This window comes from Ovis aries, chromosome 23 (assembly GCF_016772045.2).
Source record: "Ovis aries strain OAR_USU_Benz2616 breed Rambouillet chromosome 23, ARS-UI_Ramb_v3.0, whole genome shotgun sequence".
Lineage (NCBI taxonomy): Eukaryota > Metazoa > Chordata > Mammalia > Artiodactyla > Bovidae > Ovis > Ovis aries.
This window is the reverse complement of record NC_056076.1, coordinates 58,598,971-58,624,728: the sequence shown is the minus strand read 5'-3', so window position 1 is coordinate 58,624,728 and position 25,758 is coordinate 58,598,971. Positions and strand designations below refer to the sequence as shown.

The following is a 25,758-nucleotide window of genomic DNA, read 5'->3' as shown; positions in this document are numbered from 1 at the left end:
TGTAATACCTTACAAGTAAGTCTCCTCAATGGAGATGAAAAGCAGTTTATTATAAATAATAATTTAGGGGTCACGGCTTGAATGTATTAAGTCCCAGGCAACACATCTTAAAAGTGCAAGTGGAATTAAGTATGAAAGTCCATTCTCAATTGAAGAACACCAAGAAAAGTTTCTTATTTCACCCTTAATGTTTGTTAATTTTTAAAACTGAGACCAAAAAAAAAAAAAACCTGAGACCATTTTAGCAACATTTTAGGTTAGTAAAGTGAAAAACAGATCTTAAAATACATAAAACAAGCATTTTAGGCAAAGATCCGGTGTATATGGTTTTGTACAATCTGAGGGAGAGTCATCTATTTCCTGAAAGGGCGCATGCCTATGGATAGAACAATAAGCATAGCTTACAAATAGGCTGTATCTCTCCCCTCCTCCCCACCGGCTCTTGGAGTGCTTTAATTAGAAAGATGCTAAGGTAGATTAAAGTCTTAGCCATGCTCAAATTCCTCCCTTGACCTGGAGGAAACCACAGCCGTTGAGAATCTGCTATTACCAAACACTGTCGAAAGTTTTCTCCGAGTACACCAGCGAGTTTAAGCAGAGCACCCAGCAAGTGGCTGCGTGTAAGAGGAAAAGTGGAAGTGATAGTCACTCAGTGGTATCCGACTCTGCAACCCCATGGACTGCAGCCCACCGGCTTCCTCTGCCCATGGGATTCAGGCAAGAATACTGGAGTGGGTAGCCACTCCCTTCTCCAGGCGATCTTCCTGACCCAGAGAAGGAACGCGGGTGTCCTGCAATGCAGGCAGATTCTTTACCATGTGAGCTACCAGGGAAGAAGGAAATACCCAATACCCACCGATGACCTGACTCACCGATGCTCTTACCTTCTGGGTCAGAGCTTTGCAAGCGTCCAGCACGTTTCCATGCAGAAGTGTAACCTCTCAGTGCAGGAACAAGCTAGGCTAATCTTCCAGATGCAAGTGAAGGACCCTCTGGCTTGCCCTTCACACTTGCCCTAGTTGGGTATTTATGTCCAGGACCCAGTAACCACTGAAACAGCATAGGATTCAAGCAAACCAAAACAAATCCTTACATAGTCCTGAGAGTCCAGTGAGATAAAATGATGGATCAAAGGATTATTTTTGCTAAATAAAGCGCTTTAGGTTTTGCATCTCACCGGACTCAGTTCTCAACAGGATGTCGTCCTCATGGGCTGGAATTTGGAACTGCCACCACAGTCATAATCAGTCACCTCCAATTCATTTAATCGAAACAACCCTTGATGAAGCCCTGCTGCGCTTATAATTTAAACCTTAGAAATGGGAGAGGGATGGATAATGTGAAGGATTCCTTTTTCCGCCTCTGAAATTAGCTTAGTGTAATAATTCAGAAAGTAGTTGGTTGCATCTGATTGCATGCCTTGGTAATCGGAGCCATCTGCCTCTCTGCTAAGGAGTTCACCTCTTTAATCCAGCTTAGAGCCCGCGAACCACTTCTCGCTATCATTATGCCCTTGAATAGATGAGGCTGCACGGAGTCCTTTGCTTTTCAACGTGTTGCTATCACTGAAAATACTTGGGGATTTTGTGATTTGCTTGTTTTCTTTTGAGTTTTCTCGGAGTGTTTGGCTTGCTTTCTCTGGGGGCAGACACAATGGCTTTCCTTATGAAAACTATGATAAGTAACCAGGTGAAGAATTTAGGACTCGGTGGCGGGTCTGAAGAAAAAAAAGAAGAAGGAGGAGCATCTGACCCCGCAGCCGCTCAAGGGATGAGCCGAGAGGAGTATGAGGAGTACCAGAAGCAGATCATCGAGGAAAAGTGAGTACGCGCAGCTCGGGCTCCCTGTTGGAGCAGAAGGCAGCTCCCCGTGGCCATGCTGTCCTGCGCCCCACTCTCCCCCTCCGCCCTTCAGGGGCCGTTCCTGTGCCGCTGCCTCTAAACTCAGGGAAGTCTGTTCTGCTAAAAAGTGAACCAGCCCTAGCATCAGCAGCCACTCTGTCTTACTTGTGTGAATGGAAATGAAAAACGCTATAAACAAATCTACACGTCATCCTTAAAAGCCGCTGAAACTTTCCGATCCAGGCACATTTTAACTGACCTCAGTTGTTCAAATGTAAAATGGGGCACCTGAATATTTTTACAGTCATCTGGAAATTCACCCTCTTAGGTGAGTGTAGAAAGCTTTCAAACTGTAGGAATTGAGACTTTGCACCTGGAGGGGGCCTAAAAGAGCACAGAGTACAATATTCTTGAACTTACTTGTGCAGGAAAAAGAAAAAGCCTGGAAAATACATGACAATTATGTCATAAGACTCGGCTTCTCGGAAGACTCTGAATAGATACGTGGACTGCCTATTATGACAATTTTAAAAGACTCAGACGAGTAGAACAGGGTAATGGATGGCCGTATATGTCCGGCATGGAGCTGACAGTTGACGGTTCGTCACGTTTGCTTACCGATGATTAGATAGTTGGAGGAGAGATCTTGACTGATAGATAAATAGGTACAGAGAACCATTTTAAAGTAAGTTACAGACAACCTGATACTTTACCCCTGGATCCTTTGCCTATATACCTCCAAAAAATCAGGACATTGTTCTGGCTATATAAAATGTAATAAATAGTAACATTTCAGTTGGGTATCATGGAATGTGAATATTACCAATTTTTAACTAATGAAGACTGATCTTTAAATAAGTGTAGTCTATATTTAATCTTCTAAAGTTTAAAGAGGAATTTAAGAGTTTTAATAATCAAATCAAACTATTGAAGCATCAGTCTTGACGTTAAAAGTTCACCATATGTTACAAAAGTTTTTTTTTGTTTTTTTTTTTTTTGGCCACCGTGGCTGTTTTGCTAATAATTACATGATAATTGCCTAGGTCTTATTGCTAAAATGATTAAAGGAGAAAGGGTTGATGACCTGGAGGAAACTAAGGAAGCTTAAATCTTCCATTTAGTGGGAACCTTGTCTATTGTATTTTTTCCTGAAAGCAACTGTGGCTTATAAAACTACCTAGAATGTATTGTGCTTGGATTTGCAGTAAATTTAAGGTCTGTTTTTGTTTTTTTTTAATGCAACTGCAAAAATAATGTGGGTGCTAAACTAATCTGCAAAGAAGGCAGTGTTCCCCAGATCCTGGCCAGGGTTGCCCATGGCGTGTGAGAAAAAGCAGCAGCAAAAAAATAGCATCAGATGTGCTCAGCTCAAGGGGGCCAATAAAAGGAAAATGGCCAGAAATATAGACTACACATCTGATATTAAAATAGCACTTAATGTGTCCTAGTAATAAATCTGGTCGCAGATATGACATCTGTTTGGCTAACTAATGTCATAGTTTCACTTAATTTTATATCTGGACAGATCAGAAACCAAAATAGTCAAATGGTATCATCAGTCAGTTATACACCAAACGCTCAGCTCTGTGTGTGTGTATGTGTGGGTTAGACATTTGTTTGATCACCCAATTAAAGCAATAGTAGCAGGACAGTGAGGCTAACCTGCTTGCGCAGCAAGAGGCAGGACTTCCGGTCCACTGCTTGAGTTTCCAAGAGCTTCATCGCCTAGAATACAATATAAAGAGGCAGACATCAGGGAGCTATGCTCCGTATTTTGTAATAACCTATAAGGGGAAAGACTCTGAAAAAGAATATATATAAAGGGCTCCCCAGATGGCACCGTGGTAAAGAATCCATCTGCCAGTGGAGGAAACTCAAGAGAGTTGGGTTCGATCCCTGGCTTGGAAAGATCCCCTAGAGGAGGAAATGGCAACCCACTCCAGTATTCTTGCCTGGAAAATTCCATGGACAGAGGAGCCTGGTGGGCTATCATTCATGGGGTCACAAAAGGGTCAGACACAACTGATCACACACACACACGTATATATAAAGCAGAATGACTTTGCTGTGCACCCAAAATTAACACATTGTAAATCAATTGTACTTCAATAGAAAAAATTTTGAAATGTATAAATTGGAGCAACTATCACAATGAAAAAATTAGTAGGCATCAAAAATGGTTCACACAAGTTACACCTAGAGACAGCTACACATGTCATAATATATATAATAATTAGGATGAACATTAGCAAATAAAAGCCTCCTAAACTTGTCTTCATCATTTCAGAAAAGTTGTGGGATTGACTTTACTAATAATAAATCAAATACTACTCAGCAATGCACTCCATGGCACATTCATCTTTACTTTATTTCCATGTTCAGATTCCACCCTCTCCCCACCTCCCGCCATATTGGTAACATTAGTACTGAAAGAGGTCTATATCTAAATAGAATATTTGGAAAGTTCTAAATAAAACAACCTGTTCATTCCTCCATTTCTCTCCATTATATGAAAATGTTCCCTTAGTTATGATTCAGCCACTGATAAGGCATCACTTATAACTTGAACTTTGATGTGCATCACAGACTTAAGCATAAAAACTAAAATTATAAAGCATCTAGAAAAAAAAAAACCTGAATATATTTGCATCTTGGAAGTAGGCAAACTTTCTTAAACATGACCCTGAAATCAGTGAACATAAAATTTTGAAATGAGGAATTAGACATTATCAAAGTTAAAAACACGCACTGCAACTAGAGAAATATATCCGTCCACAAAAAGACTCGTGCAGAAAAGTTCCTAGTAGCTTCGTTCACAAGAGCCCAAACTAGGAAATAATCCAAGTGTTCATCAGTAGACTAAATAAACAAATGAGATCTATTCATACAGTAGAATACACTCAGTAATGAAAAGGAACAAACCCCTGATAAGTAAAACAAGCTGGATAAATCCCCAGAGTTTTTTATGCTGAGTGAAAGAATACACAGAAGAATGCATAGCGTGTGGCTACATGTGTATGAAGTTCTAGAACAGGCAAACCCAACCTATTGGTGGCAAGAAGACAGTGGTGGCCTCTAGGACTGGGAGCAGGCGTCGATCGAGAGCAGGATGAGGGCATTTTCTCAGGTGATAGTAATGTTTTTTACATCTCAATAGAGAGAAGGCAATGGCACCCCACTCCAGTACTCTTGCCTGGAAAATCCCATGGGTGGCGGAGCCTGGTGGGCTGCAGTCCATGGGGTCACGAAGAGTCGGACACAACTGAGCGACTTCCCTTTCATTTTCACTTTCATGCATTGGAGAAGGAAATGGCAACCCACTCCCGTGTTCTTGCCTGGAGAATCCCAGGGACGGGGGAGCCTGGTGGGCTGCCGTCTATGGGGTCGCACAGAGTCGGACACGACTGAAGCGACTTAGCAGCAGCAGCAGCAGCAGAGGTTTGGTTTACACAGTAAAAACAGAAGCAAGAGAAGAGGAAAAATGCATGCACGTACACACAGATAGTGTGAGATTTATCGCAAGGAGCCAGTGTTCACATGGCTGTGGAAGCCGGGAAGTCCCACCATCCGCCATCTGCAACCCAGCGAAGGCGGTGGTGTGGTTCTCAGAACTGGAGGGTTCTTGGAGCAAGAGGAGATCGCTGTCTCAGTTCAGCAGGCAGGCAGGCAGGCAGGGAGCCTTTTTGTTGATTCAAAGCCTCCGTGGATTCCACGAGCACCCCCCACCCCCCCACACACACCAAGGAGGGCCTTCTGTTTCACTCCATCCACCGCCCACAGACTCCAATGCTCATCGCATCTAGAAACAGCTCCCAGACACACTCAGAAATGACGTTTAATCAGGACACCCTGTGTCCCAGTTGAGCTGACACACGAAGTTAACCATCACAGTCCATTTAAGGTCTGTACATTTAATAGCATGCAACATTTTAATTCAAAAGAAAAGGAGCCCCAGTATTTTGGCCACCTGACGTGAAGAGCCGACTCACTGGAAAAGATCCTGATTCTGGGAGATTGAGGGCAGAAGGAGAAGGGGATGACAGAGGATGAGATGGTGGGATGGCATCACCCACTCAAGGGACATGAGTCTGAGCAAACTCCAGGAGATGGTGAAGGACAGCCTGGCATGCCACAGTCCCTGGGGTTGCAAAGAGTTGGACACGACTTAGCTACTGAACAACAACAACAAATAAACAGATATGTAATTGGAGTTATGGTATGCACATTGAAGTGTTTGGGGGAAGAGAGTACTGATGTCAACAACTTTGAAATGCATCAGAAAATAGGATGGATAAATGAATGGAGAGAGAAATGGAGAGACAGGGCTAGGTAACTGACATTTTCTAAAACGTATAGGCAGATGCCCGTAGCAGAATGTAAATGGTGAGTATATGCGTGTCAACTGTAAAACTGCTTCAACTTTTCTGTACACGTGAATCTTTTTATAGTAAAGTATTGATGTTGGGGGAGATCGGCTTCTGCCCATGCCCCCGGGTCTCTGAGCTCTTCAGCAAGCTTTCTTTCCCTAAATGAGAAGACTGAGCCCAGGGTTCTCTTATGCCTCCTCCAGGCCTGACCTTTTGCAGAGGGAAATGAGTCCAGAGAGTGTCCAAAGCCAGGCCCCATTGATGAGCAGTTTAATGTGACATCTTCAGAGCCAACCCTTCCTTCGGCCAGGCTTCTGTGTAATGATTCCAGAACTTGGAGTTAAGAAATAGAAACCAACGGAGCCACCTGAAAACAGGATATTTATTTTAAGGCAAATTATGTAGTTCAGGGAGGAGGGCATGGCTACCCACTGTAGCATTCTTGCCTGGAGAATCCCACGGATAGAGGAACCTGGTGGGCTACAGTCCACGGGGTCGCAAAGAGGCGGACATGACTGAGCTACTTAGCATATCATAGCATGTAGTTCAGTGGCAAAGAATCCACCTGCAATGCAGGAGACTCAGGTTGGATCCCTGGGCCGGGAAGATCCCCTGGAGAAGGGAATGGCAACCCACTCCAGTGCTCTTGCCTAGAAAATCCCATGGACAGACCACAGGATCACAAAGAGTCAGAAATGACTGAGCAACTAACATGCTTCTTGCAAAGATGCTTCACCAGACCCGTTGCAGACACGCCCCCAGGCTTTGTGGGCTGAACCAGGACCAGAGCATCACTGGGAGTCACGGGCGCTCATTCGATCCCTGGCTGCCCGTCCGCTTCCGTGCGGCCACTTTGTCCTTTGGGGCAGTCAGCCCTCTGCCCCTCTACTACCCGAACCACCGGTGAGGATGGGCAGCCAATGTCCTCTGAGCTCACTGTTAACAGATCCAACTACACTGCGAGTCTCTGACTTGCTCCGTCCCAAACCCAAACTCTCAGAGAAGCAATTCCACTTACCCAGCTTGGTCCAGTCCTGTACAGCTAGAGGACAGGGCCACGTGTATAAAGGTTCCTGTTGTCACTGAGTCGCTCAGTCCCATCTAAGTCTTCGCGACCCCATGGACTGCAGCCCACCAGGCTCCTGTGTCCGTGGGATTCTCCAGGCAACAGTACAGGGGTGGGTTGCCATTCCCTGCTCCAGGGGATCTTCTCAACCCAGGGATCAAACCCACGTCTCCTACAATGGCAGGTGTATTGTTTACCACGAGGGAAGCCTTTATCTAAAAGCAGCCTCTAACAATGTGCTTCCTTGGGCAGCTAGGAGAGGAAGTGATTCAAGTGAGCTTCAGCGACATCCTCAAAGCTGTCTACTTCTCTGGATCATCAAGAACAAGGGAGCCCACTTCCAACAGCAAATCACAAGTCCAATTAGGCAGAGCGTTCTGAAAATCCACACCCAATCTTGTGTGAGTGATCCCTTCACCCAGGGAAGGGACAGCTGTACCTAAACTGGGGCTTAGCAGGTTGACAACGAAGGGATATAGCTTTATATTATATCCCCAAATCCTGTCTGCCTCCAAACGGCCCCCTGTCCTGGATGCCGCAGCTCTGTTTAGCTTGCGTAAGAATCGCTCAGGCCGTTTGTTAAAAACGTCACTTCTCAATGGCAGGGCCGTGATGGAAGCAGGGAGATCATTTAAATGGCCCATGCGGCTTCTAATCAAGTGGCCTGAGTGGTAGAGAGACGTGGACAGAGTACGTTTGCCGTTTCCATGGTACGCAGTAAAGAGGACCACCGCAGCTGAGAGGAGCCAGATGTAAACAGCCGTGAGGAAAACGGATCTTCCAGCCAGCGATGTGCCGAGCCGACCCACGGCATCCGGCAGCAACCAACCAAAGTCAATCGCACGCACCTCTCCCCAGTTTCTCCCCATTATCGGCGACATCAAGTTGATATTAGTAGTTTGAAGTCCGCCTCAGTGGAAGTATTGACACCATGGCAACTGGCGGGTGCCTCAGAGCTTCTTTCCCCAGAAAGCTGGTTGTGATACATTAGCCAGCACACCACTACTTCCAGCTCTTTTTGATGATTAGGGACTGCTGCTGCTAAGTCGCTTCAGTTGTGTCCAACTCTGTGCGACCCCATAGACGGCAGCCCACCAGGCTCCTCTGTCCCTGGGATTCTCCAGGCAAGAATACTGGAGTGGGTTGCCATGTCCTTCTCCAATGCATGCATGCAGGCTAATTAGGGACTAGAAACCTATTTTTAAATCAGTGCATAAGATACGGTATGAAGATAAGAATCACTGCATGCGATACCATATGGAGCGATGGACATTCATAAGGCTGCTATGGTTAGAATGGAAGGGGTGGTTCTGAGAGACGCTGGAAGAAGTCTGCACGGTGTGGTTTATAGATGCTGACAGTGGAAAGGAGCAGCGGATGTCTCTCCCTGCACTGAGGCGCCATTTCCAGAGCATGTCTCTTTGGCAGGGTCACAGAGAGAACTTTTCACAGTTGGATTCCCTGTCCTTTATATTTTCCATGTCCCTGTTCAGCTGTCAAGGATTTCAAGTGCTTTTTTTTTTTAAATTCCACATTGTTGTAGCTCAGAATTCTGATCCCCATTTATTGATGGAATTAAATGAATTGAATAACGACTGAGTCTCAAACTCTATCAGTCACTGAGTATAACTGTTTTGCAGAAACACAGCTCTGCAGAGATCTGGAGAAGAACATCCTTTAAAGCACAAAGTTACGTCTTTCACCTTGAGAATCTTGCAGAGTCAAGGCAGCATGGGTGGAGACCGAACCGGCCTTAAATAGATACGTGGGAGCCCACGTAGGGGTTTCTAAAGGGACGTCAGGAAAGGAAATGGAAGGAGATGCTAAGGGTTTGCTCCAAAGATCTTTGTTCCATAAGTGTTCTGTAGAATTTAAAACTTATGTGCCAAGTACGAATTATTATGTATAAAATAAGCTAGAAGTTTACATTGTACAAAATAGGGAACACGACCAATATGTTAATTATGATCATTATAAATGGAAGATAACCTTTAAAAATTGTGGGGAAAAAAGAGGGAAGAAGAATTCCCTGGCAGTCCAACACTTAGGACTCTGAACTTCCCCTGCAAGGGGCCCAGGTTCAATCCCTGGTTGGGGAACTAAGATTTCCTATGCTGAGTGACACAGCTCAAAAAAATTTTTTTTAATAAAATAAAAGTCATAAATTGCTATATTGTATATCTGTGACATATAGTATTGTACAGCAACTATATTTCAATGTTTTAAATTCTAGAAATAAAAACAACTTACATCCCCAAAGTAATTCTCAACATCCTCTGTTATCAGCGTATACACCTAGCATTTCAGAAGCACTAAATGTGTTAGCCCCTAAAAAATATAATAAAATAAGAAACAAAATGATTTTGAAAACGTAGCTTCTCTCCATGATGCGGACGGGCTGGGAAGCTGCCCGTTGGGAAGTGCTCCCAGTGACTCTGAAGCCTGAGCTCCCAGGTGGGGTGAGAGGAGCACGGTGAGGCCAGCTCTTTACCAGGGATGGTCCCCTGCCTCTCCCGAGCTGCATCAGCGAGAGGTCAGAGAGAGGTTCGCAGAACCGACATGTCTGGGAATTCAGATCTGTACTCAGCCTTGATCAGTGGGAACTCAGAGGGTGAGGCCCAGTGTCTGGCTCCTCTGAGCAGGGCTGGAGTAGCCAGTGGTCTCATGTCCTCTGATCCTTTATTGCGTTCTTTCACTTTCAGGATGGAAAGAGATGCTGCGTTTACACAAAAAAAGGCAGAGAGAGCATGCCTCAGAGTTCACCTCAGAGAAAAGTACAGACTCCCAAAGGTGAGACTCCTAACACGATAAACATGCAGTCATTTTTCACATAATAAGAAATGCAGAGTGTTGGGTTATCAGCAAGGGTCACACTCAGAAGTCTGTGTGTGTGTATGTGTAACATAAACATATAAATACATACATAAATACATATATATTTAAATGTCTTAATCATAACTGGGGCTTCCCTGGTGGCTCAGCTGGAAAAGCATCTGCCTGCAATGTGGGAGACCTGGGTTCAATCCCTGGGTTGGGAAGATCCCCTGAAGAAGGGAAAGGCTGCCCACTCCAGTATTCTGGCCTGGAGAATTCCATGGACTGTATAGTCCATGGGGTCACATAGAGTCGGACACGACTGAGTGACTTTCACTTAATCATAATTGAGGTATTTGATATAGTGAGAAGAGCATTGAATTAGTTCATAAAAACTAGATTCCAGGCACTTAACCTCTACGAACTTCCATTTCCTCTCAAAAAAAGGGAGTAATACCTGTTTATGTAAATGTATTTAGGGACTATAGAATATCTGTATGTGCTCAATTAGAGTAACCGTCACCACAGCCGACATTTACTGAGCTCTTTCTAAGTGCCAGGCACTGCTCCCAAGCTCTTTGCATAAATTCACTCAGTCCTCACCACAGTCTTATAAGCTGTGTTCTTAGAGGAAATGGAGACAGAAAGAGAGTGACTACCCTCCTGCTGAGGGACACGCACACAGACACACACAGACACACCATCAGCTGGTTGTGTGTCTTCCAGAAAGATGGGGTATTTTAAGGATACATACATATATATTTGTTGTTATTGAGGATCTATTTTTGCAACTGTCCTGTGGTTTGGTGAGAATGTGAGGAGAACTGGGTTCGAATCCTGGCTCTGACATCAGCAATGTCAGATGGCTTCTTAATACAGCTCAGCCTCCTTTTCCTCACCTGTAACATGGGGGCAGTGACACGGACTTCCCGAGGTCGTCGTCTGAAATCATAAGATAAATCAAGTGCCTGACTAGTGGAAAGAGCTCCGTGGGTGATGGCTCTTGCTGCTGTTATCATCTCTACGCACAGAAGTCTTATTTCTTGATAATAACAAGGGGGCATCCTGAAGTGAGTCAACAACGCAAGAACTGCAGGTCTCTAAACCGAAAATAGTAGGGCTTCCTGGGGGCTCAGACAGTAAAGAGCCTGCCTGCAGTGCAGGAGACCCAATTTTGATCCCATGGATGGAGGAGCCTGGAGGGCTATAGTCCGTGGGGTCACAAAGAGTCACGACTGAGCAACTTCACTTTCTTTCACTTAAACTGAAAATATCTGCCCTTTGATTGTTTTTTTAATGGTGAGCTGGTGGTCTTGCTCAACCAGATCCTCAGGGGTGGACAACCTCCTTTGCAAAATCGGTTTAATGCTCTTCAGAGAAAAACATAAATAATTTCCAAATCTCTAAGCTTAGCTTGTTTCTTTGGCACAAGAGCCTTTCCAACAGAAACTACGGAAAGAGGGGAGAATTAGAGCCATGTAATATATAGATTCATATCCACCCTGGAGTGACAGTGACTCTATTCACCATACGCTCCCTGCCTGAGTTGTGTCCCGCTCTTTGCCACCCCATGGACTGTAGCCCTCCAGGCTCCTCCATCCATGAGATTCTCCAGGCAAGAGTACTGGAGTGGGTTGCCATGTCCTCCTCCAGAGGATCTTCCTGACCCAGGGATTGAACCCACGAAGCTTATATCTTCTCCACTGGCAAACAGGTTCATTAACACTAGCACCACATCTAACTACTGCTCCCCAAAGCCACCGAGAGGAGGCAAGACCACGAGCAGTCGATACACTATGAACAGCGGAGCCCAGTAACTTAGCTGCATGGGTTACTAACGCCCATGAACCCATTTTTCTATAGCTGCTTCAAATGCACAACACATATGAGACCCCCGCCGACTTTTCCATAGACCCCGAAAGAGACCTTCGAGCTTGTCTAAGAATCCAAGCCATGGCCTCACTTCAGACATGAGAAGCCTGCAGCCAAGGTGGGGGCGGGGTGGGGGCTCAGGGGCTTTGCAAAACCCCACAGCTGTGCAGTGATAGAACCAGGATCAGGCCTCAGGCCCCTCAGCCCTGAAAAAGAGCATCCTACCCACAAAGGGATTTGAACACAGGTCTGCCTGGCCCCAAGGTCTCTGCTCTTTCCACTTTTCACATTCGAGGCATTCTGAACGTTTTAGAGCTGTTTGTAATTCCACAGGGTTTAAAACTTCCCTGCCCCTTCCAGGAAAACATGCCCTGCTCCTATTTTAGCGAAACATCTCAGAATCTGTCCTCCAGAGACCCGGGCCCATCGCTTTCCCCGCTGCTCCCTCAGCTGATGGCTTGACGGGAGACCGTGAGCGCAGACACAACTCCGGTACAATCCGAATAAACAGCGGTAGCGTCGCCTGAGAGCGCTCCCCACGTCATCCTGCACCCTGGAGCTTTCGGCGGGGGGAGGAGGGGTCTCCCTAAGGGCGCCCGTGTGTCACGGCTTCGTGTGTGTGTTAGTCGCTCAGTCATGTCCGACTATAGCCTGCCAGGCTCCTCTGTCCATGGTTCTCCAGGCACTGGAGTGCGTTGCCATTTCCTTCTCCAGGGGATCTTCCCGACCCAGGGATCGAACCCGGGTCTCCTGCATTGCAGGCAGATGCTTTCCTTCCGAGCTACTAGGGAAGCCCATGGCTGGATGGTGTCAAAATGGATTCTAACCTGATGCTTCAAGAATTTGCCTAAGGCGTGAAAAACCCCAATAATACAACGGCCTGCTTTTTTTGTCAGCACCTGGAAATTCCATCTAACCCCAGGTGCTCTGTTCTTAAAAATGGTAATTAGGACTTCCCTGGTGGGGCAGTGGCTAAGAATCTGCCTGCCGGCGCACAGGACCCAGGTTCGATCCCTGGTCGGGGGAAATCCCACATGCTGTTGGCTCAACAAGAGGAGGCACAGCAAGGAGAAGCCCGCCCGCAGCAGCAGAGTCGCTCCTGCTTGCCGCAGCCAGAGAACGTCCATGCAAAGCAGCGAAGACCTAACACAGCCCCAGATAAACAAACAAAATAAATACATTTTGGAAACAGTAATGATAGGAAGAACGCCATCAAAGATCGGCCAGGTCTCATTCCGTTCAGTTCAGGTCACCCCAGCCGCGAGCGACACCCCTGTCTCGGCGCAGGCCTTGGGCTTGGAGGGCATCCCGCCGCGCCCCCTCCGCGCCCCCTCCGCCTTGAGAGGCCGTCACAGGCTCCTGCCGCCCACGCGGGGGCAGGAACCCAGCTCCTTCCAGCCTCCCTGGGTCCCCAGCCGCAGCCGTGGGGCGATGCCCCCAGGCCTCCCCAGCAGAACCACCCCTCAGAGGGTCTCAGTTCTTCCCCGGGGACTGCGCGCTCTAGGAGGGTCAGTGCAGGTGGCCAGGAGCGACTTCCAGAGGGGGCTTGTTTTTTGCAGCGCACTCTGTTGACATTAAGGATCTTACAGCGCATGGCGCTCTGCAGCGGCCGCTGTGCTGGCAGGCCTGGGGAGGCCGCTGGGCCCTGCTGGGGTGGCAGCAGGGAGGCAGGAAGGGGCCGCACCCTCGAGAGCCTAGCCGCTGTCTCCGCAGCCACCGGGATGCTGCCGAGAAATCTTGAAACGCCTGTGGCTGTCATTGAGTAAGCATTGAAGGAACTGGAACTCTCAGCTGCGAGAGGAGACGACTTTGAGGAAACATGGCCATGGGGGAGAGGCATTTCCTAGGCCTTGAAAGTCTTGAGGGGGCTGCAGGCTGGTATGGAGCCATCCATCGGTTAGCTCACAGGGCTTCCTTTGATTATCCAGAAGGATCTGCATAGTGGACCCTTTAGAAAGAACCTTCTGAGAACCACCACGGGAATATAGGTGGTGGGTTTTCCTCTCCTAGACGTCCCCACAAGGAGCCCTGGAAAGCCAAGCAGTGCGCGGGGGCGTCACTGCAGTGGGGAAAGGCCAAGGCCGTGGTGCTGTGTATGGTGAACCGGAGCGGAAGGGATGAGGGGCCGGCGTGTCAGGACTGGGCCCTCACAGCAGCCCAGACCGGCTAAGGGAGGCCTGGGCCAGCGCGGAACAGAACAACAGGTTCTCGAGTCGTTGCCCACAGCCCTTCACGGGGCTTGCCACCCTGATTACTGCACTAATGAGAACTTGAGACCGGAACACAGTGGCCTAACACATCTAAACAGTGCTGTGCAGAGAGCGCGGCTCACCAGGGCCTTACCCGGCTCCTGAGCACAACCTTCCCTCCCCTCGGGGTTTGCAGAATCCTCAGTCCCGGCAGTCTCATAAAATCCATGTTGGGTAAACAGCCGGACTAACAGTATTAACAGCCCGCAGGGGGTTGGATGGGCTCACCGGGTTCTCCCCGCTAACGAGGGGGGACCCCTGGGGGCCTCATTCACGGTTCCCCGGGGTCACTCCCAGAGGTTACATAACCAGCAGAAGGCAGTCCTGGGCCCGAACCCTTGCCCAGGCCCAACGAGAGCAGATTTGAGGGAAATGCCTTCCCAGGAGCTGTCGGGTCTGATGAGGATAACTCCGTCACATTCTGGAATTAGAACTGTATTTTCCAAAGAAATCATTTGGCCGGTGTTTGCTGCGAAAAAGAGTTCTAGTCGACGGCCGACCGGGGGAAGGGAAGTTCGGTCTCTGAGCGGAGCGGTGGAGCCCTGACCCCCGCCAAACCACACGCGGCTCCCCTCCGGGTTTTCTGCTCGCCGTCAGCACGGCCTCGTTGGTCGTACCTCGTCTTCTGATGACCCCTGTCTATCGCAGTCATCGCGGGAGTAAGATGAGTGCGGTCCTCAAATCGCAGTAACCGGCCGTGTATGTAGAAGAGCATGTTCGCCGTGTCCCCACCCTTGGAAGCCTCCCCACCAGCCCCGCTCATCCCCCCACTCCAGGTCATCACGGGACGTTCATGTCCACGCCTACAGCGGTTTCCTCTGCTTTGCAAATGCCAGGTCGTTAGGGGACTTCAGCGGCCTGAAGTGACCCACGACCTCATGTTAGACTTGGGGCCCGTTCCACCCAGTGTCCTGTCCTGGGTCTTCAGTGCTTTCTCCCCACTGGCCTCTCCATTGTAAAGGAGGTCAAGTCTCTCCAATTAAAGCAAACAGCACTTTGAGTGAACGTGGCCTTCTGGGCATCTTCCTAAATGAGCGGTTCCCGCTGCTCTGCCAAAGCCTTCCTCCTGAAGATGCTCTGGAAGGTCGGTCTCGCTGCAGTAGACGGTCCTGCTGTTTCCTCCGGGCCCTCTTCCTGGAATGGTCCTTCCCCGAGCAGAGCCTTCCGCGCCCCGTCTCGCTCAGCGCTTCCTCCCTGAAGCCCTCTCTCTCACAGCCTCTCAGCGCCACCCTCCTCATTCTGCTCCGTAACCTGTCTCTCCTCTCTTTCCAGGGTTACCTCCCTGCTCTGCCCCCAGGTTTCTGAATATCCCCGGGGGCTCGCTCCGTCTTCTCTTTGTCCTTCACACTGTCACGCTCTCCCCGAAAGGCGGCATCTCCCGTGGCCTTCCGCTGCTACCTCGATGTGTGCTGCTGACCCTCCAGCCTCTACCTCCTTCCTACACCTTCTCCCTAAAGGTCACCATCATGTCCACTTCTCCTCGGGCACCTCCAGCTCAGACCCAGAAAGACACTGGCCCCTCCCAGCGCTGCTCCTGCAGGCTCCACCTCCACCGGGGCCCCCAACCCATGCCACCCCCAGGCTCATTCTTGCCTGGTCCCTCCTCCTCCAGCCCCGCACAGAGCAATCAGCAGGCGACAGTCATTCCACCTCTTGCTGCTGCTGCTGCTGCTGCTGCTAAGTCGCTTCGGTCGTGTCCGACTCTGTGTGACCCCTCTGTGCAGCCCACCGGGCTCCTCCTTCCATGGGATTTTCCAGGCAAGAGTACTGGAGTGGGGTGCCATTGCCTTCTCCCCATTCCACCTCCTAGTCATTCTCAACTCCTCCCTAAGTGCAGGGCTCAGTACTTCTCAGCAACTTGACTACAGTACCTCTTGTGTGTGCATTAAGTCTCTTCAGTTGTGTCCAACTCTTTGCGACCCCATGGACTGCCTGCCAGGCTCCTCTGTCCATGGGATTCTCTAGGCAAGAACACTAGAGTGGGTTGCCATTTACAATATCTCTTAAGTAGTTTTTTGATTGTGTCTTGCTTCCCTCAAAATTGCAGAGTGAGGTTTCCAAGATGCAAACAGATTCTGTTCTTCCCCCCCTTTTTTTTTAGAAAAAAAAAAGGCTTACCATGACTTTCTAGAGTAGACTCCAGCCTCCTGGCCTGCACATCTTGAGGTGGCTCCCAGCTGCCCAGCCTCACCTCTTGGGGCCCCTCACCTGGACTAGCTCCTCCTCCCACCTCACGTCCCCTACACCGTGCTCCCAGTGACCCCTTTCCTTCCTGGAAGACGTTGCTCTCGAGCTGCTTCTTCCAGAACCTTCCATGACCTCCCCCCTCTCCCACTCCCCTGTGCGCCCATAGCGCCTGAGTGCATGTCTCCCAGGCCATTGTTCCACTCTGAACCCTCTCAGCTGCTGGACTGTGTGCTTCTTAACAAAGCGGCTGAGGTTTCTGTCTTTCTCATCGGGGCCTTGCATGGTGTCTGACATGGAGAGGCTGCACATAGACACACACATGCACACACACACACATGCACACACACAGAGAGACATGCACACACATACATACATGCACATACTACACACGTGCACATACTACACACAGAGACACACACATGCCTATGCACCTACTGCACACACATGCACACACACACACACCTATCACACAGATACACATAGACACACACATAAACACCCCCACACAGAAAACTCTTGCTGAATGTTCACCGTTAGTCGGGAAAAAAGAAAAACAAAAGCACACCCAAAGAACGAAGTATCAAAATCAGCAGAAGGAATCCATCTGCCACGAGAGTCAAATTACAGTCAGTTTTCATGAAAAGAACAAGTCTGGATTCGACATTATGATTCCTTATCAAATACAAAGATTACTTTAGCTCATAATTAGGATGTCATATTTTCTCAAGCAAAGGAAGTCATACTTATAAATAAAGCCACGAGGTTTTTTCTTTCCTAAAAACAAAGGCGCCCCCCCTTTCCTAGCCAATTCAAAATGTATATGTAAGTCAAGCCAAATTAATAAGAGAAAACAGCTCCACAATGAGCGCTAATCCTATTAACAGAATTGTCAATCTAGGTTAGTCATTGAAAAATAATGTCGGGCCCCCGCTGAGCTGGCGCTTTAGTTACACCTGGTGTTTGTCTGCAGTATTAAGGGCATCGCTCGCTCTGAACAAAGATGAAGACAAGAAAATCTAGCAGGAGGGCTTCTTTCAACATTCTACACTGAGAGTGCCGTTAGAGCTGAGATGTAAAGCCCCTCTTAAAGGCAGAGATGATTCTGTGACCCTCTCTCTGCCTGCCTTCTTCAGACCAGGTGCCCTTGGGGTTGCCCTGCAGCGTCCCAGGCACTAACACGCCGCTTCCAGCAGCTCTTTCTGGCGGCAGCTCGGAGTCCCTGCGGGGTCCCGCTCCTCCCCTGCCGCCCCGGTTCAGTTTGCTGCTTCTCCTCCTGCCCTGGGAAGAGCTGAAGGTCCCTGGGGACCTGGGAAGGAGGGAAACAGCCGTCAGGCTGGGATATGCCATCTTCTCACATAACCCTCACGGCCACCCTGGAAGGGAGGGAGACCTCATTTCCCCTGCCTGTATAAGAACAGCAGCTCAGAGAGGGTGCCAGGATTCCCAAGGTCACACAGCCGGTAAATGGCAACACCCCAAGGCGATCTGACTCACCAGCCGGGTTTTCCTACCAGACCCAGCAGCAGGGCTGAGCTCTCCTTCCCTAACAAGCAGAAGGACATCGCGCAAGCCTCTTCACCTCCCAGGACCTCGGTTTCCACATCTGTAGAGGAGAGGCTTGGACAAGTGACCTCTAGGAACGGCTCAAGTCCCCCTGCAAAGTCCACACGCAGGAGAGCAGTGTGAGATGCACACAGTGGGGGCAGTCCCGCACCTCGCGAAGCCCCTGTGCGCACTCGCTCAGTCCACGTCGGAAACTAGCGGATCTTTTCAGGGTCACAGCCTCTGCCTCGCTCTCGAGTGCTGAGGGCGCCTTCAGGAGCTAAAGAGGGAAAGACCGTGGTGTAGCAGAAGCTGACGCTAGCAAGCCCTGACAGGGTCTCAACACCTCTCACGGGTTAGAATCACCCAGGAAGCTTCTAATTGTTAAAAAGTTTTAAAAACACACACACTTTTTTTTTTTTTGAGTTGGACCATCTTTTAAAGTCTTTATTGAATTTGTTACAATATTGTTTCTGTTTTCTGTTTTGGTGGTGAGGCATGGAGAATCTTAATTCCCCAACCAGGGGTCGAACTGGCACTCCGTGCATTGGTAGGTGAGCTCTTAACCACTGGACTGCCAGGGAAGTCCCAGGAAAGCTTTTTCAAAATTCTGTTGCCTGGGTCCCTGCCACAGATTGTGCCTGCGTGCATGCTCAGCCGTGTCCAACTCTTTTGCGACCCCATGGGCTGTAGCCCACCAGGCTCCTCTGTCCGTGGGATTTTCCCAGGCAAGAATACTGGAGTGTGTTGCCATTTCCTCCTCCAAGGGATCTTCTCCGCCCAGGGATCAAAGCTGTTGCCTGTTGCTTGACAGGTAGAGTCTTTACCACTGAGCCACCTGCAAAGTCCAAAATCAGATCTTGTTGTCAATGTTGTTGTTGGATTGCTCAACCGTGTCCGACTCTTCGCGACCCCGTAGACTGCAGCACGCCAGGCTTCCCTGTCCTTCACCATCTCCTGGAGTTTGCTCACACTCATATCTATATCTGGTGTGTGTCTGCATATCAAGCTTGACTGGCTGGACTCTAAGTGGGAACACTCAACTTTTTGTCGATATAACCATGTGAAATAGTTGATCACCGTATTTCCATTTTGATACCAGATGAGGACCAATTCACCAAGATGAGGAAGAAGGCAGTCTGAATCCAGGATCATGCTTACCCTTCAGCGAAAGGTCAGAACCAGTCAGAGGAGTAACAAGGGCAGGAGGCGGTGCTATTTAAATAATGGGGCATTCAGCCCTGGCAATTAAGATTATAAATCTGGTTAAAAGGCGAAAGATTACGACTGATTCTGGTCAGCCAGCCTAAAAATAATTAGTTCTTAACTGCATTAAACACTATCCCATATTGATGAGATTTCTAGAAAGGAGAAGACTTCTGAAACAGGACCCTGAGGAATGAAGGTAGCCTGTGCGTTCCTCTGTATATGCTAGCTCACTTGGCGCCTTCTCATTCATTCGCTGGCTCATCCACCTGTCAGGGGTTCTCAGCATCAGACTTCCGCTCCTTCCCTGGGGCTGGTTCGTGTCAGCTGTTCCTGCGCTTGGGCTCATGGCGTGTGCTGAAGCATGGACGCCTTTCCTCGATGCATGCATTCTGTCAAAATATTCCTGGCGTTCCCAACCTGAGGCAGCAAAATCAGGACAGGACACCCATTGCTTGGATTGCAGAGGAGTCCCTCTCAGCAGGGCAGTGTGCTGTGCAAGGGGAGGCAACCCCAGGGTCGTGTATGAGTCCCATGTGCATGAGTGCACGTCCAGTCTCTCAGTTGGGTCCGACTCTTTGCGACTCCATGGACTGCAGCCCCAGCGTAACCCTCCAGGCTCCTCTGTCCATGGAATTTTCCAAGCAAGAATACCGGTGGTGGTGGTGGTTTAGTTGCTAAGTCATGTCTGACTCTTCGAGACCCCATGGACTGTAGCCCACCAGCCTCCTCTGTCCATGGGATTTCCCAGCAAGAATACTAGAGTGGGTTGCCACTTCCTCCTCTGGGGGGGATCTTCCCGATCCAGGGATGGAAACGTGTCTCTTAGGTCTCTCGCGTCGGTAAGCGGGCTCTTTACCAGTATCTGGGAAGCCCCAGGCTGGGAACCATATACACAAGGCTCCCGTGGACGGGTGGGAGCAGAGGTTGGGGGCAGACAGAGGTGCAGGTCATGAGCCAGGCACCTCGGTCAGTCTTCACCCTCTGTGCCCGATGTGCATTAGGTTGGGCCTGACAAGGGGTGAGGGGAGCTGGGCGCTCTGGGTCATTTTCTCCCAGAATTGTGTCTAGTGCTGAAAGGGAAATGAACAGGCCCAGTTTGCTAGGAAAGCCGAGGCTCTGGAGTGAAGGTAGGTAGGGGCACTCCCAGGCCAGAGGTGAGGGGACGGGAGAGTGAGGCCTCCTTCTGATGGCATGAGCACCGCGTGCAGGGCCAAGGCCTTTCAGGGCAATTCCGCTCCCCCGTCCCCGGCTTTACCTCTGAGGGTCATTACACTTAGGAATAGCCGTCTTTAATTGCTTAATACATTCCAAATTATTCAGTCATCATTTAATTAACCTTCTATAGAATTATGAAAGTTATGTAGGTTCATCACCTGGTCGTGAGAGGCTCTTTTCGACCCAGTGGATTGTAGCCCGCCTGGCTCCCCCATCATGGGATCCTCCAGGCAAAAATAGTGGAGCTGGGTTGCCATTCTCTTCTCCAGGGCATTTTCCCGACCCGGGGATCGAACCCTGGTCTCCTGCACTGCAGGCAGATTCTTTACCATCTGTGCTGACAAGGAGGCAAATAACATAAACCCAATTTATAAATAAGGAAATAAGTTCAGAGAGAGGGTGTTAGGTGCCCACGGTCCCACAGCCTGTACATGGTGGAGGTAACCTTCACGCTCAGGTGTCTGATCTTCAAGCCAACCCTTGACCTCTAGGCAGCCCCCATGGGAGTGGGAAGGTAAACACGCCAGGAGCTATGAAATGAGAACTTGTTTACAGTCAAGAGGGCCTGCACTTTCAAGCGCCGTCCCTGACAACAGGCTCCTGGAGTCTTGTCTGTGACGACACGCCAGACACTCGTTGGGTTCTGAGACTTAGAGACCAATGAGTTACAGACCCCTGTCTTCAAGAGAGGTGGGGTGGGGCTTCTTAAACTTTGACAAGCAGCAGAATCACCAGGAGGGCTGGCTAAACCACAGACGGCTCAGCCCAGCCCCACGGCTTCTGAATCAGCAGGTCAGGGAGAGGGCCAAGAACCCTGGTGTCTAACAAGATTCCAGGGGATGCCTCTGCGGCGGGGCCTTCGGAGCCCACTTTGAGAACCGCTAGGGGAGACGTTGTGGAGACCCAGATCCCCTCTGTGAGTCGGGGGGCACAGTGGACCCTCACGGCTCTTCCTTCCCTGGGTCAGGGGAAGTGAAAGTGAAAGTCACTCAGTCATGTCCGATTCTTTCCGACCCCATGGACTATACAGTCCATGGAATTCTCCAGCCCAGAAGACTGGAGTAGGTAGCCTTTCCCTTCTCCAGGGGATCGTCCCAACCCAGGGATGGAACCCAGGCCTCCCCCATTGCAGGCGGATTCTTTACCAGCTGAGCCACAAGGGCCCGGGGAAGGAGGTGAAGATAAACCCGAGTAGGTCTGCAGCTGCAGAAGCTTCACTCTGAGCAGCCTGGAGAACAGGGGCTGGGGAGCTCCCTCCTGAGAGCATCGGGCCGCTCAGGGCACCAGTGGGCTGGCTGGCCCCCTGGCCCCTCCAGCTGCCTGTTCCCCCAGCCTGTCCAGGTTCCAACCTGGTGACAAGCGCAGAGACCTTCTTACCACCTGGAGGGGTGTGGATGCTGGAATTCCCAGGAATGCCTTTACAAATTCTGTACGTTTTATTTCAAGTGGGCAGAGGCCCAGCATGGCATTAGGTGAGCTGAGAATTCAGGCTGCCCCCTGTTTTTCCTCACCTTCCTGCAAAAATGCCCAAAGGACCATCCATAAGGGAGGCACCCTCGAGGGCAGGTGAATACAAAATAAATAGAAACAGAGGCTTGGCCGGGAGCCCTTGGGGATTAACTAACTAATTAATCCCCACACTAGTTTGACGAGGAACTAATTGATCTGCTAAGCACCTTGAGGGGCCAAGGCCTGGCCGAGTGCTTGGGAGCTTCTGTCACCTGGGAAGGCGACACTGAGAGCCGTCCTCCCAGGCTGTCCAGGGAGAGTCAGGGCGAGGGAGGCGCCCCACAAAGGCCTCCTTCCCCTTGGCATCAGAAGTCTGCGTTCCAAGGAGAGGGGAGAAAGCACAGAAGTAAACACGGAGAGGGAACTCTGGGGAGGGCGGGGCAGGTAATCTAGAAGTTGCATGTTGAAAGTGAGCCTCCAAGCTCCATGACCATGTGTGTGTCTCTGTGTCAGTTGCTTCAGTCGTGTCCATCTCTTTGTGACCCCATGGACTGTAGCCCACCAGGCTCCTCTGTCCATGGGATTCTCCAGACAAGAATACTGGAGAGGGTTGCCATTTCCTTCTCCAGGGCATCTTCCTGACCCAGCGATCAAACCTGGGTCTCCTGCATTGGCAGGTGGATTCTTTATCGTCTGAGCCACCGAGGAAGCCCCTGTTTGACCTTATGTGTCCCCCAAAGCCCAGTTTGCCCCATGTTACAACCTGATCTCAGAGAATTATATCTGAGAGCAGCCATGTAAGAAAGGACCCTTGCCTTTCGCAGAGAAATATGTTCTGTAGATTCTTCTTTGTTACAAAACAAAGGGCTCTGCAGTCTAAGGGTAAAGACATACTCGGAGACCAGGCAGCAGGAACTAAGAGGCTGCAGAACAGCCACGCCTAGGACCATAGGAAAAAATGTAAGGCAGTAGCAGCAGCAGCAGCAGCAGCGAACAAGGCTAGCCCGGGGGTGCTGAGTTGGAGTCCTGGTGTGAATGATTCACTCAAAAAGCAGGTGGTGTGCGCCAGACTTGTTTCTAGGGGTCGAGGATGTAAGGCTGAGTCTGAGCTGCTTCTGTTCCGGTAGAAGGGAGGGAAGGGGTAATGGTTAACCGGAAGTTGCCCCTAAAGAGTGATGGCTGGATGGAGAGAGCCTGGTCTGGCCCTGTGATCCCAATACCCCACCCCCCACCCCAGAGTGGGCTCAGCTTGGGCCACTGAGTCATAGTCTGGGGCTGATGGAAAACAAAGCGTGCAGAGCAGCCCTGAGGCAGAGTTGCTCAAGCTTTTTGAGTATCAGCAGGACAGACAGTGGTCTGAAAATGCAGATTGCTGAACCCCAGCCTGGAGTTTCTGATCCCGTAGGTCCGGGGAAATTTGAGAATTTGTGCTTCTAACACATTCCCAAATGATGTTTTTAATTAGTTTCATGTTTCTAATTAATTAGCTAATTTTGGCTGCGCTGGGCCTCCCCATCTGTAGGTGGGTTTTCTCTAGTTGTGGCGAGTGGGGCTCCTCTTCCTTGTGGTGTGAAGGCTTCTCACTGCGGTGCCGTGTCTCGTTGTGAGCGTGGGTTCTAGAGCAAGGGCTGGGTAGTCATGACACACGCGGGGGCTCTTCCCAGACCAGAGTCCCCTGCATCGGCAGGCCAATCTTAACCCCTGGACCTCCAAGGGAGCTCCTCATACCTTGGGAATCACAGTGCTAGAAGCTTCTGAGAGCCAAGTGCAGAGAGATGGGGCATCTCAGCTGGGACGATGGGGCATCTCAGCTGGGATGTCCAGCCTCCGCAGCTGGTACCAGACCCAGGTTCTGCTGCCAGATGGCCAAGTGCGTTGTTCCCCGCATCCCTTGTCAGCAGACCTCGAGCTCCCTGCTGCGGTCAGGGTCGGCCGGTTGGTTGGTTTTAGAAGGGTTTTTCCTCTATCTCCGTGTTTGTCTTTCCGCACAGAGTGAGATGGATGAGAACCAAATCCAGATGGCTGGAGACGATGTGGATTTGCCCGAAGACCTCCGGAAAATGGTAGATGAAGATCAAGAAGAGGAAGAAGACAAGGATTCTATCCTTGGGCACCTACAGAACCTTCAGAACATGGACTTGGACGCCATCAAGGAGAAAGCCCAGGCCACCTTCTCGGAAATCAAGCAGACGGCGGAGCAGAAGTGCGCTGTGATGTGAGGCGGGCGGGCGCGGGGGAGGCCCGGCCAAGGCAGAAGCGACCGCTCCCCTGCGCGGCGCTTCCAACAGCGTCGGTGTTAACGTAGTGAACGGGTAAGAAAACCGTGAGGAAACTCACAACCAACACGTAGAGGGCACCTCGGTTGCTCTAAACGCTCCTGGTAGCGCCCCTGCCAGCAGGAACCACACTGTCCTTTTAGCTGTAAACGTGATGAAGCCTGAGCTTTTCAGCTGTGAATGAGGCAGAACATACGTCTGCTTAAAGGTCTGCAGGACGGCCAGGAAGATACCAAAGCAAACGGCATCTCATCTCCGACTTTCTGCAGACAGGACAAGGCCTCGACTCTGCCCAGCTGTTAGCAGGCCTCTGGGTCTCTTCAGAGAAAGACGTGGAGGGCCAGGGTGCCCCCCGGAGCCCAGACTGCAGGCTCAAGGGCCGTCAGAGATCGCACCACCTGTGTCCAGGCTGCCGTCGCTGATGCTTCTCGTGGGTGCTCGCACGAAGCCGAGGGGCAGGGATGAGGGAGGAGACCTGGCCCGTGTTTGCACCGCAGATCACCCTTCCAGGAGGGTGGGAAGAATGGATTTGGGTGGAGGTGGGAGGTTGGGGAGAGGGGCGGCTTAGAGGCAGGGTGGGGCCACGGGGAGCAACTGGAATGGCTAGCTCCGGTCCAGTATTCGGCGTCAGCTCCTCCTGGCTGACCTTGGTAACACCGCGGGGACCGTGAGGGTGGGCGAACAGCACGGAGACGTTAAATCCGCCCGTGTGCGTGTCTCTCTCATCCTCTTCTCCCCTCTGGCCCCTCTCCCCACCTTCCCTGCTTTCTCTTTCCTGTCCCTCAGATACTCACCCCACTCCCTCACACTAGCTTCCAACAAACTATGCTTTCCTTCTCTGCCACAGTCCTCCAGGCTACAGTCAACCTTCATATCCACAGGCCCGGGACCCAGGGATAGGGAGGGATGACTGTCCTATGCCGGGTTATATGAGGGACCTAAGCATCCTCGAATGCTATGTAGGTGGGGGGTGGGGGGGGGGGGGGGGGGGGCAGTCCTAGAATCCCTGGCAGACATCCAGGAACGATTGTATACATGGATTTTTTTTTTTTTTTTGCCTAACATTTGCTCTCTTTCAAAGGAAATGACCCAGAAGATTTAGAACATTTACCTCTGAAGCACTTAGAACTGTTTAACCAAACCAAACTCAAAACAAAATTCTAGTTTTGTGTGTGTGTGTGTTTTTTTTTTTTTTGGGCCATGCCATACATCTTGCAGCATCTTCCCCGACCAGGGACGGAACCCCAGCCCACAGCAGCGAAAGCAGGAAATCCTAACCACTGGGCTGGAAGTGAACCCCCAAATACTGGTTTTTCAATGAATGGTACAGAAAAAAAATAATTCCCAAAGACCAGTTTTATCAAGAAGAATTGCTCTATCAGAGGAAAAGGGAACTAAGACCCAAAAGTTAGCGGCTAACCTGTTCTCTGAGCAGAGTTCCTGAATGTGATATATAAGAAAAAGTTTCATGTTAAGAAAACAAGATAATAAAATGAATTACTAGGGGTCAAGAACCCATGGTCCTTGGCACAGTGTAGCCCCTCTGGTAAGTTCCTGGGAGAATACTGATATGATGTTTGAGGGTAATTAGCCTTCAAGTCCATTTAGTCCATTCAGGCTGTTGTAATAAAACATCAATAGACTGGGTGGCTTATAACATTCTCATTTTAT

At 49.9% G+C, this 25,758-nt stretch overlaps 1 protein-coding gene across 1 annotated transcript; it reads left to right on the top strand.

Annotated features, from left to right (window-relative positions):
• Positions 1-1,501: 1,501 nt before the first annotated feature.
• On the top strand, positions 1,502-24,030 carry CPLX4 (complexin 4). Its single transcript, XM_004020570.6, has 3 exons — positions 1,502-1,820; positions 9,977-10,064; positions 23,803-24,030. The coding sequence occupies exons 1-3, from the start codon at positions 1,654-1,656 to the stop codon at positions 24,028-24,030; spliced, it is 483 nt and encodes a 160-aa protein (XP_004020619.1). The 5' UTR covers positions 1,502-1,653.
• Positions 24,031-25,758: the final 1,728 nt, after the last annotated feature.